The 12,187-nt window shown below is 53.9% G+C and overlaps 1 protein-coding gene across 2 annotated transcripts; it reads left to right on the plus strand.

The window, feature by feature from the left end:
• Positions 1-159: 159 nt before the first annotated feature.
• LOC149913199 (zinc finger CCCH domain-containing protein 11A-like) lies at positions 160-7,111 on the plus strand. 2 transcript variants are annotated; one of them, XM_090130415.1, is made up of 7 exons: positions 160-1,683; positions 3,071-3,842; positions 4,184-4,391; positions 5,033-5,156; positions 5,634-5,696; positions 5,948-6,034; positions 6,324-7,110. In XM_090130415.1, exons 3-7 carry the CDS (start codon positions 4,338-4,340, stop codon positions 6,689-6,691), a joined length of 696 nt encoding a protein of 231 aa, XP_089986541.1. In that variant the 5' UTR covers positions 160-1,683; positions 3,071-3,842; positions 4,184-4,337; the 3' UTR covers positions 6,692-7,110. The 2 variants fall into 2 exon arrangements, with proteins under 2 accessions (XP_089986541.1, XP_089986540.1); XM_090130414.1 differs by lacking the exon at positions 160-1,683 and having other exon boundaries at positions 2,342-3,842; positions 4,276-4,391; positions 6,324-7,111.
• Positions 7,112-12,187: the final 5,076 nt, after the last annotated feature.

Consider the following 12,187-nt stretch of genomic DNA (forward strand, 5'->3'; position numbering starts at 1 on the left):
GGCGCGACCGCGGGCGCAAACGACCCCGCCGGGAGCGCCCGCCCCGTTCCGCGGGCCGACCAATAGGAGAGCGGGAGAGGCGGGGCCGAGCGCGGGCTCTCCGCCAATGGCGGCCGCGGGATTCCGTGCCGGGAAAGCGGCGCTCCGCCGCCCCGCGTCCCCGCCGCCGCCCGCCCCGCGCCTCGGGGCCCCGTCCGTCCCGCGTCAGAACGGAGCCGTCCTCCGGAGTCGGCGTCGCGGCGGGGCGCCGCCGGCTGAGAACCGGCGGCTGACTGCGAGCGGCGGGACGCCCGGTGTCCGGGAGCGGCTCCTGGCCGAGCCGGGCAGCCCCGAAAGAGAGGGACCGACCCCGCCGATCGAGACGCGTTCGAGCCCGGCAGAGTCGGGCGGCCGCCTTCGGTTCCGGCTCGGCTCGGCTCGAACGGTCAGCAGCGCCGTGCTGAGCCGCTGCCCCGCAGGCGGAGGACTCGACTGCCGTTTTCTGTATTCACGTCTGTCCGAGAAGAAAGCTGGCGGCGCTGGCGCTGACCAGGGAGAGGGAGGCCGGGGGCCGGAAAGCTCTCGGGCTGCGGCTCCAGGGCAGGCAGAGGAAGTCACGGCGCTTTGCTGCTGAGTTCGTTACCCGACGAAGCCCGACGCGGGGGGGCTGGGCAGACAGTCTTGCCAAAGAGGCCCGTGCTACAGCAAGATTGACAGCACGACGCCTTTTGTTCCCCTTGAGCCCTGGGCAGGCTTCGGGGCGAAAACCAAGAGGAGAAAGAGGGCAGCGGCTGTTCCCCCGGACTGCTCCGTACATTGGTTTACTCTGTGCTAGAAAGGCTGGAGATGCTTGCAGCGGCTCTGGACGCCTCACTCGTGGGATGGATGCATTGCTGTGCAACTTCCCCATGGCTGGGAGGGGTTCTTCAGATCCTCCCTGCAAACGGGGCTCCCCAGTGACTGCGGATCTGGCTGATGGTAAAGTGCTGGGGCTATTGGTCGTGGATCTTTCTTCACCACTGTGCTCACGTGGCAATGAGTAGGCCCACTGCCTTGCTTATTCCCTTTACTGCTAAGCTTCTCTTTTGGCTATAGACACTGCCAATATGACTTTGGTTTTATTTTGTCATAGGCAGTAAAATAAGCCTATCCCAAAGACGTTGGTGTCTTTGTTGCAGCTGTTGAGCCCACCGATTGGCACAGCAGCATTAACACATGATGGGCACGTAACTTGGACATCAGGAACGTGACTTCAAAGGCTTCAAAGCATCGGGAATGTCTCCTTTGGAGAGAGACTGAGAGGTTTGGGCTTGTTGAGCCCGGAGAACAGAAGGCTCATGGGAGACCGTGTGGCTGCCTTTCAGTACACGGGGCCTCACAGATCACCCTTGCTGAGGGTGAGCACTATTCCCTCATCGAGGACATTGATGAAGATGTTGAACAAGACCGGACCCAGCACCGACCCCTGAGGAACACCGCTGGTTACAGGTCTCCAACCGGACTCTGCACCGCCAACGACGACCCTCTGCACTCTGCCAGTCAGCCAGTTCTCAACCCACCTCACTGTCCACTCATCTGTCCACACTTCCTCAGCTTTGTCATAAGGATGTTGTGGGAGACGGTATCAAACGCCTTGCTGAAAGCAAGGTAGACTACATGCACTACATCCACCCAGCCAGTGACAACATTGTAGAAGGCTACCAGGTTGGTCAAGCATGCCCTCCCCCTGGTGAACCCTTGCTGATTACTCCTGATAACCTCCTTTTCTTCCAGTTGTCTGGAGATGGCATCCAGCACAAGCTGTTCCATCACCTTTCCAGGGACAGAGGTGTGCCCAGGTGGCCAAGAGGGCCAACAGCATCTTGCATTAGAAATAGCGTGGCCAGCAGGAGCAGGGAGGGAATCATCCCCCTGTACTCAGCCCTGGTGAGGCCACGCATTGAGCACTGTGTTCAGTTTTGGGCCGCTCACTACAAAAAAAGACATTGAGGCCCTGGAACGTGTCTACAACTTCCTGAATGGAGGCTGTGATGAGGAGGGGTTTGGCCTCTTCTCCCAGGCAACAAACAGGACCCGAGCAAATGGCCATAAGTTGTACCAGAGGAGGTTTAGGTTAGACATAAGGAAGAACTTGTTCTCTCAGAGAGGAGCCAGGCACTGGAATGGCTGCCCAGGGAGGTGGTGGAGTCGCCGTCCCTGGCAGTGTTCAAGAGGCATCTGGATTAGTTACAGGATATGGTTTAGTGCTTGTGGTAGCAATGGTGATGGAAGGATGGTTTTTTCTCCTTTCCTTTTTCTTCTTTTCTTCCCTTCCTTTCCTTTTTTTCCTTTTTTCATTTTGTTTTCTGTTTTCCATCTTTTCTTTCCCTCTCCCCTTTTCTTTCCCTCTCCCCTTTTCTTTCCCTCTCCCCTTTTCTTTCCCTCTCCCCTTTTCTTTCCCTCTCCCCTTTTCTTTCCCTCTCCCCTTTTCTTTCCCTCTCCCCTTTTCTTTCCCTCTCCCCTTTTCTTTCCCTCTCCCCTTTTCTTTCCCTCTCCCCTTTTCTTTCCCTCCCCCCTTTTCTTTCCCTCTCCCCTTTTCTTTCCGTCTCTTTTCATCTCTTCCCCTTTCTTTCCTTTTTTCATTTCTTTTGATTCATTTTGTTTAGTACTTTCTTACTTTTCATCTTTTAGATTCCTTTCTAAAAGAAAAGATAGAATGGGAGACAATAATTAAAGAAACAAAACCTGCTTTGAAAGCCATGGGGCCGGATGGATTGAACCTTGGGGTGCTGAGGGGGTTGGCAGACGTGGCTGCCAAGCCGCTCTCCATCATCCTTCAGCAGTCCTGGCTAATTGGGGATGTGTCCTGGCTGTCCCTGAACGTGTTTAAAGAGCTCTGGATGTGGTGCTCAGGGACATGATTGAGTGGTGGGTTGTTAGAGTTAGGGGAGTATGGTCAGGTTGCGGTTGGACTCGATGATCTTTCAGGTCTTTTCCAACCTGATCCATTCTATGATTCTATGGATTTAACAGCAGCGTTCTTGTGGGAGCTGCACTGAGACTTGCAGTGTCTCTGGGTCCCCAGAATTACTTTCTCCAAGCTGATTCGTAGGTGCTGGCACTTCTTTAAAGCAAGAGCAGCTGCTGATGGGAGGAAGGTAGTTCCGGCTCATGAGCTCCGCAGCATCTCCCAGGATGGTACCAGAGGAGGCAGGAATGATATTGCAGAAGATGAGAAGCTCCCCAGCAGGAAGCCAGAAACCCTGCGGGAGAGTCAGAGCACGTGTGGATGCCCAGGAGGTAATGCAGCCCCAGTATTTGAGAAGCGCGTGGCCATGGAGCTGCGGCCCAAGAACAGAGCTATTCCGCCTTTGCAGAATAGCTGGCATCCCAAGAAGGACTCGTCTGTCCTTGTAAAAAGCAGGGGGAGGGCACGTCCAAATGCTTGCTGGTTGCTTGGGAGTTCAAATCCTCCAAGCTGGAGGCAGCGTGGGGGTAACATCTCCTTGGTCCGATCGTGCAGCACCTGAGCAAGAACTGGCTGCACGAGGGTCATCTTAATTTCTCTGTTCTTTTACTTAAATAAACCCGTTGGGAGACCGTGGTGTTGGTTTCCTAAAATTTGGATCTGGGAGGTGAGCACGCCCTTTGCTTATGATGGAAGCACAGAAGTGATGCGGGCACTCGCTGAGGTCACAGTCATCGCCGAGGTGGGAGCGTTTGTGGCACAGCCGGTGAGCAGAGCTGGTGCTCTGGTGAGCGTGCTGCACGCAGAGACTGAGCTGTGAGCTTTCCTTGAGAGATCACCCTGCGAGAGCCCGTCGGAAGCACCGCTGCGGCGTGTGCGTGAGCTGGGCACAGCTCAGGCTGAGCAGGCCGAGCAGGTGAGCTGGGTTTGGTGCTGGGTGGTTGCCGGGAGGTGTCTCAGCAGGAAAGCTGGGCTGGGGTGGGCACGCTGCATCAGCCCTCGTCCCGGCTGGCGGTGAGACAGAGGGAGTTTTCTTCAGGACAGCAACACCAGCCATGTGCTTCAAGGCGCGTAACTATTGAGGAGATGGAGAACGCTTGCTGTCAGAAATCATGGCAGCTGTACAGGAGCTGGGTGTATTTTGGGGACAGTCCTTGTAACCAGCTGGTTTCGAGACATTGCCCTGCCCGAGAGTCTAAACTGCACAGCAGAAGAATGCTGGGAAAATGCTTCTTCCTCACTGTTTTTCACTTGCAGGTTCTTTCCTTAGGGTTCCTTTTTCCTTTCCAAAAGGAGATTTTGGGGATCGAGGCACTTGAAGAGAGAGTGAAGCCAGCTCTTTCCAACAGTGCGGGCAGTCCCTGTGGAGAGGACCCCGGGAACTTGAGCTTCCCCTGAGACGTTCCCCAGCATGTCTCAGCAGGGAGACGGACGCAGTTCCCATCGCTGCTTTGCACGTGGAAAGGTATGGCTGGGTTTCTTTCGCTTGGGTTTCTCCTTTCTCTGGTTTTGGAGCGGAAGGGGTGGAGCAGGGGGAGCCCTGCTGGTCCTTTGTTAGCTCAGTAAGCGGCTGGGTTGTGCACTTGCAGCAACAGGACAGCATTGCCAGGCTCCTTAACCTGCTGGGGCAGGGTGGGAGCAGAGAGCGGGCACTGCCCTCCTGCCAGCTGCGCCTGGTTATGGTTTGCCAGCTGCCCTGGGTTTCTGCTGAGAAGTTTGTTCTAGCTGCCTGCAGTAGTAAAGGGTGGGGAAGAAATAGTGGTGAAGAGCTAAGGCTGTGTACGGTAATTTTGCATGGGTTGAACTGTGGCACCTGAAGTCACTGTTTCCCTCGGAATAATGCTGGTGTTTGCAGGTGTGTTGGTTTAACCCCCCGAAGTGATGTCTGAGAGCGCCCGTCTTCTCCACCTGAACGATGAGAAAGCTGGATATGCCCAGAAATTGCAGCGCGTGCAGATGTTGTGAATGCGCTCCCAAATGTTTCCGTTAGTGATAACTAACGTCTCAGCACTCTGATACCCATCTCTGGCACCATCTGGAACGCTGCATCTCTTTGCAGACGTTGGGTGCCCGTTTCCATGGCCCTTCCTTTATTTCTCTCCTCAGAAGCAGCGCGGCGCGGTTCCCTGTGCTAGGGAGCAGCACCCAGCAGGCTGCCAGAGAACCAACAGCGCCTTGCAGCGCACAGAGGGACGCGATGGGGACGGACCATCCTTAGCACCACGCAAAAGTGAGTCTCTGCAGTCCTCTGTCATGAAGTATGGAAGAATGCATTTTAAGTATTACTTCTGAGCGGTGCAGCACTGCAGGGATGTCCGGTAACCATGGTGGAAGCATTAGAGAGGCCAACAGCAACAGATGGCAGCAGTGAGACAGAAGTGTGTGTGTAAGTGGTGGTGCTCAGAGCTGAGTGCATTCCCTGTAGGGACAAAAAATCCGTGCCTCGACTTTTGCAGCTGATAGCGTTTTGTGTGCTGACGCAGCTTTGCTCTGCAGCATGCAGAGCTGTCAGGCAGACTGGGGTTCCTCTGCTGCCACCTGAGCGGGAATGAGAGCAGTAGTGCTTTGTGCAAGCGCACTGCAGTTTAAAGATCAGTTTCTGTTCTGGCTGTAGAAGAGTGTCTTTTGGTTTTTGTGGTGGACGTGGGCTAACAGGACAGTGCTGCTCCTGGTGTCTGTGAAATCAACACACAATCTGTTGTTGTAGGGACGGAGCCTGCGCGTCCATGGAATGGTGCTGGGCTTGGGGGGAAACGGAAAGCCTCCCCAGGTAAGAAGCTCTTGTGAGCTGTGGTGTGGGTACCTGCCTCTAAATAGGGCTGCATGAAGGGCTGTGTGGGATGGAGGAGAAAAGAAGGGGCACTGCAGATCTGTGCTGACTGCAGAAATGGCACAGCGTTGTAGCAGCAGAAAGGCCAATTGAAGAAACTACGCTTGAGGAGCAGAAGTTTGTGGTTGGCTGTGCTAAAATGCTCCTCCAAAGAGATGCTCTTCATGTCTTTCTTGTTTCCTTTCTGACAGAAGCTGATGCAAGCAGGCTTGCAGTGAAGCGCAGCCTTGCAGGAAGCCAGGGGAGGAGCATGGAGCGTGGCACAGCCCCCAAGAGAGGTACAGACACACAGCAGCATCTGGGTTTGGTGCACTGTCTTTCTAGTTAGGCTTTCTGTCTGTCCTTTCCTGGGACTGCTGTCGTTGCGTGTTGCTTGAGATCTTAATCCCTGGGGATTACAGTTGCCTTTCCTGTCCCAATTGGAAATGGCCCACAGTTCAGCCAAGATCCCAAGGTCCATTGCTGTGAACACTCGAGAGTTCCTAGCATTGTGGCCCATTTTGCAGACCGAAGGCAGTGTGTGACTCTCTTTTAATCTTGCTGCTTCCCCTTGCTTGATTTGAACAGGGAGAGGTGCTGAGCCAAACGGCAAGATGTACGCGAAAGCTCCTCTCCAGGCTCCAGGAGGGCTTCCTGGAACAGCAGGTCCCAGCAGAGGGGAAAGACCTTCCCCTGCAGTTGACAACCACTCCCTCTCCAAGACCATGGCTGCAAGAAAGCGCAAGGGAGTGGAGGAAGAGGAGCAAAAAGCAGAGCTGTGGCCTGCCAAGAAACAAGTGAAGGTGGAGCGCGATGGGGAGAAGGCTCAGAGCCCACATCAGAGCAGAGGCGGTGTGCCAGCTCCAGCAACACACCCTGGGCCTGCCCCAGCGCCGACTGAGCGGTTCCGGACCTCAAAGCGAAGAGGTAGGAAGGTGCTGCAGCTGCCCTGGTGAGGTGCTTCCCTTATCAGGTGCATGGAGTTTGCTTAGGATTTGCTTTGCTTTCTCCTTCTCTCTGCGGAGAGGGGAAAAGAGTAGAAGGCTGCCGAGTCCAATGGCAAGGAAGTGCCAGAAAGTGTAACCCTCTCTTTTCCCATGAAATCCATGACGGCCTTCTGCTTGTCCCACTGGAAATACCCTTCCCTGAGAGGCTTCCTAACCTGTTTTCATGTACCCATGTTTCCGCGGTTTTGCTGTTGACAAACTGAATTTCTCTCCTCTTTCTCTATAGCAAGACGACAACGACAAAAAGAGAGGAGAGCAGAAATGAAGAAGGCTGCTCTGAGAGCTGCCGCTGCACGTGCAGAGGTGAGTCCTCGGTGAGCACAGACACGGCTCTTGTTGTTCTCTGTCTGTCAGACGTGAAGGGGATTGTAGAATGCTGGGGGAAGCGGTGTCCTACTTTGACGCTCGCTTTCTTTCTTTCCAGTCCTCCACAATGAACAGCCTTGTGGAGATGATGGAGAAGCTGCAGCTGAAGGACTGAGTGGAGGAGCATCAGAAGGCAGCGGCTTCGTGGCAGCAGCCCAACTTGGCACTCTGGTTGCAGTCCATCAATAAACAATTGGAGCTTTGTATTCACAAAGAGCGCACGGCCTGATTTGTCCAGTGGCACTCAGTGAGCTGCTGCACCACCTCCTCGTTATTCCACTCGCGGCGCTGGGTCAGAACTCCCACATCTCCATCAGGGGATGCTGCAGGTTATAGAAGCAATGGACGCACCAGTCCTTGGCCCTGCCCATAAACGCACTGCCTGCAAAGCACGTGCACAGAACTGCAAGTAGCACGGCCTGAGCACAGGCGCGCTGAGTTAGAGAACAGCTGTCTCGAGCTGTCTGAGTTTCTCGGGGCAGCACTGAGCAGAAGTGAGCGTGTGCCCCTCACCCTGCAGGCGTCTCTGTTGGGGGAAGAGAGGCTCCTGATCCCAGAAGGCAGAGGTGTTCTCCTGACTTCTCTGCAGTGCTACCTTGCCTCATTGTCCCCCCTCTCTTCAGCCGTTTTGATGCTACTTTTCATCCTTTGGGCAGAGCTTGAGTCACTCTCATCATCGCACAGCTTTGTACTGAGCGGTGTGGAATTTTCTGGCTTTGCTCTTAAAAGCCTAGGCTGAAAACTGCAGCGTGCATGCTTAGTTTACATGGGGACATGGGGGGGGACATCCCCTAACCCCCATTATCGAAAAATAAACCTTAATTGCAAAAGTGAGGGGTGTCAACCCCCGACCCATGGGAACAAAGTGGTCCGTGGGGGTGACACTGTGGGGGTGTCCCCATCTCCAGTACGTGACACCACCAGGGTGCCATGAAGGTGTCCCCAACTTTGGTGGTGTGACAGCACGATGCTGTGTCCCCACTTCTCCAGGAAGTCCTCCAGCTGGTTACAGTGTCCCCAGCTTCAGCTCAACGTCCCCAGGGGGTCCCTTTGTCCCCTCTGCATGACGGTGACACCCGATGCTGGCTGCCGAACGCGACACCCGATGACGATGACACCGCGTCACGGCTGTGCCACGCTGGTGTCACACAGTCCCCTCTGGTGGTGGCACAGAGTTCACCACCGTGCGTGTCCCCATCCTCATGTCAGACGATGGTGACAGCGCCAGAGGACTCCAGTGTCACCAGGTCCAGCTCTAGGCGGGCCTGGAGGGGTGACAAAGAACAGTGAGAGGCTCAGTGACAGCATGGTGACAACACAGAGCTGCCTGTGCCTGGCCCCATGCGGTGGTCAGAGTACAGGGAATGGTGTCACCCGATAGATGGTGGCACACAAGTGATGGTGACACCAGATGACGGTAACAACAGTGACAGCCAGGGATGGGGACGCTGCGTCACGGCTGTTCCACATCGAGGTCACCCTGTGTCACGGTGTCACCCGAAGACAGTGACACTCAACGACTCCCAGTGGCATCCAGTGAAGGGAAGCACCAACAATGGTGACACCACCGACCCCATGTCACACCCACAGCAGACCCCACATGTCCCCCGACTGTCCCCAGCCCCCCTCCCTGTACACTCCTCGTCACCTCTTCAATGAGGATGGCACCGCTCTGCAGTTGTGCCAGTCCTCTTCTTGGTTGCAAGTGTCCCATTTGGTTTTGTCATCCAGTATTTTTGGGAGAAAACGTGTGGTAGTTCTAAGAGAAGGGGTATTTCTGGGAGAAAATATCCTCTTTTTGGAAGAGAAGGTGAAATTTACCACTGAAATGTGGTATTTCTGGGAGAAAATGACATACTTGAGGGAGAGAACTCGGAAATGGTGGGAGAGAATGTCTTCTATTCGAGAGCAACTGTGACATTTTTGGTGTGACGACTGGTCCTTTGGGGAGAAAATATGGTAAATATGGGAGAAAATGTCCTCTTGAGGAGTGTCAAGTAGTACTTTTGAGAGAAAATGTCAGGTATTTCTCAGAAAACTGCTGTTTCTGGGAGATAGTAGCATCCTTGGTTGGAAAATGACAGGTGTTTGTGAGAAAGCTGGTATTTTGGGAAAAAAGGCCGTATTTTTAAGACGAAGCTGGTATTTCTGGGGGAATATGTCCCGTCTTTGGGAGAAAAGTGGTCTATCTTGGAGAAAATGTCGTGTATTTGGGAGAAAAACTGGTCTATCTGGAAGAAACTGCCATTTTTCTGGGAGTAAGTGTGATCCTGAGGAGCGTCAAGTAGTATTCTTGGGATGAAACGTGAGGTATTTCTAAGCGTAGTGGTATTTCTGGGAGAAAATGTCTTGTTTTGGGGGGAAAAGATCACATGTATGTGAGAAAGCTGGTATTTCTGGGAGTAAACGCCATATTTTTAGGAAAAAATGGGTATTTCCCAGATAATCGGTCACATAGTTGGAGAAAAGTGGTCTATCTGGGAGAAAATGTCCTTGTTTTTTGGTGAAAGAGATCATGTGTAGGGGACTAAAATAGTGTTCCCGGATGAAAATGTCACGTATCTGTGAGAAAAGTGGTATCTGTGGGTCACAGTGCTGTTCCCCAGGGGTCGGTGCTGGGGCCTGTCCTCCTCAAGATCTTTCTTGATGAGCTGAGGGCACTGAGTGCACCCTCGGGAAGTTTGCGGATGACACCAGGCTGGCTGGAAGTGTGGATCTGCCTGGGGGTAGCGAGGCCCCACAGAGGGATATGGACAGGCTGGAGAGCTGGGCTGAAGCCAATGGGATGAGTTCCAACAAGGCCAAAGGCCAGGTCCTGCGCTTTGGCTGCAACAACCCCAGGCGACGCTACAGGCTGGGGGCGGAGCGGCTGGAAGATGCGTAGAGGAAGTGGACCTGGGGGTGTTGATGGATGCTGGGCTGAAATGAGCCAGCAGTGTGCCCGGGTGGCCAAGAAGGCCAATGGCATCCTGGCCTGCATCGGGAACGGTGTGGCCAGCAGGAACAGGGCAGTGATTGTCCCCCTGTCCTCAGCTCTGGTGAGGCTGCACCTCGAGTGCTGTGTCCACTTTTGGGCCCCTCACTGCCAGAAAGACATCGAGGCCCTGGAGCGGGTTCAAAGAAGGGCGCCAAGGCTGGCGAGGGGTCTGGAGCACAGAGCTCACGAGGAGTGGCTGAAGGAGCTGGGGTTGTTCAGTTGGAGAAGAGGAGGCTCAGGAAGACCTTACTGCTCTCTAGAACTACCTGAAGGGAGCTTGTAGAGAGCTGGGCTTCAGCCTCTTCTCTCATGTCACTAGTGCCGAAAAACGACGTTATAACCCACAAATATCAGTGTTCTCCCAAATCACGATGTTTTCTTCCGGAAAGATCACTTTTCAATCCTAAATATGACAATTTGTTCCAAAAATGCGATATTTTCTCCCGGAAATACAAGCATTCTCCAAAATCCATGATATTTTCTCCCAGAATGCCAGCTTTATCAGAGATATATGAAATTTTCTTCCAAAATTATGATATTTCCTCCCAGAAATATCAGTTTCCTTAGAAATACTTCACGTTTCCTCCAAAAAATACAACATTACAATACCCCCCCTTCCCCATAATGTGATACTTTCTCCAGGGAGTCACAGTTTTCTTAGAAATACCTCATGTTTTCTCCAAACAATATGACATTACAATCCTCAGTATGACATTTTCTCCCAAAAATAGGACATTTCCTCCCAGAAATACCAGTTATCTTTACAAAAATAGGACTGCAGCCATCGGAGATCTGCTGGAAGGACAGACGGCCAGCTCCAGGAGCTCCAGGAGGCTCCTGGAATGCAGCCATGGTCACTTTGTGCTCCGGGCGTTGGGCAGACCGACCAGAGGTGAAGCGTGGCTGGATCTGCTGCTCAGCAGTGCGGAGGAGATGATGAGTGAAAGGCGTTCAGGTTGGGGCAGCCTGGCTGCAGTGAGCACGGCTTGTGGGGTTGGTGATCCGAGGGATGTGGGCAAGGCAAGGAGTGGGGCAGGACCTGAGCTTTGGGACGGCGAGCTTTAAGCTTTCACGGGCTGATGGCCCAGATCTCTCGGGATCTGTCTGTAAAAACAAAGATGGTGAGCAAAGCTGGCTGCTCTTCAAGGCTGCCTTCCCTTCTGAGAGCACAAGAGCTCTCCGTCCCTCTGAATAGAAAGCAGAGGACGCAGGAAGCCCATCGGCTCGGCGCAGACCTGCTGGGCAGCTGGGGGCAAAGCAAGGAGCAACGAGCTCTGCTAACAGGCCGTGTCACCTGGAGCAATACAGGGCTAACAAACAGGCCGTGTCACCTGGAGCAATCAATACAGGGCTAACAAACAGGCCGTGTCACCTGGGAAGAATACAGGGATGTCTGGACCTGCAGACGTGGGATCAGGAAACACAAGGCGCAGAACTGAACTTGGAGAGGGACGTGAAAAACAACAGGAAGACTTTCTACACGTGCATTGGCCAGAAGAGACAGGTCAAAGCAAGTGTGCCTCCTTTGTAAATGTAAAAGGAGAACTGCCTGCAACAGATGGAGAGAAGGCTGAGGTACAGAATGAGTTCTGTGCCTCGGTCTTCACTGGCAGCCAGGATTCCAGAGTTTGTCACGTCCCTGAGCCCTGCATCCATAAACCTCCAGGTGGGGACCGGGGTGGTAAATACACCCTGCTGTGAAGGCAGAGCAGAGAGACTGCCTGATGAGATTGAACGTGTGCAAGTCTATGGAGCAGATAGATGGTGAGATGTGAGAGTGAACGTGTACAAGTCTATGGGCAGGATGGCGTGCATCTCAGGGCTCTGAAGAAGCTGGCTGCCAAGCCGCTCTCCATCATATTTGAGAAGTCGTGGCTGTCAGGTGAGGTCCCGGATGCCTGGAGGAAGGGTCATGTCACTGCCGTTGGCAAGAAAGGGAGCAAGGAGGACACGGGAACTACAGGCCGGTGAGTCTCACCTCTGTGCCTGGGAAGATGATGGGACAGATCCTCCTGGATGACATGCTTGATCACATGAGGAGTGAGCGTGTGATCCGAGACAGCCAGCACGGCTTCAGCAGGGGAAGTCATGCTTAACCAATC

Source organism: Phasianus colchicus, chromosome 40 (genome assembly GCF_987193195.1).
Source record: "Phasianus colchicus chromosome 40, bPhaCol1.hap1.1, whole genome shotgun sequence".
Lineage (NCBI taxonomy): Eukaryota > Metazoa > Chordata > Aves > Galliformes > Phasianidae > Phasianus > Phasianus colchicus.

Bases quoted from the DNA above. Each gene is read 5' to 3' on its own strand.
- LOC149913199 (XM_090130415.1), top strand. From the start codon at position 4,338: ATGTCTCAGCAGGGAGACGGACGCAGTTCCCATCGCTGCTTTGCACGT. The intron at 4,392-5,032 runs GTATGGCTGGGT...TTCTCTCCTCAG, and splicing joins GCTGCTTTGCACGTGGAAAG to AAGCAGCGCGGCGCGGTTCC. The intron at 5,697-5,947 runs GTAAGAAGCTCT...CCTTTCTGACAG, and splicing joins GAAACGGAAAGCCTCCCCAG to AAGCTGATGCAAGCAGGCTT.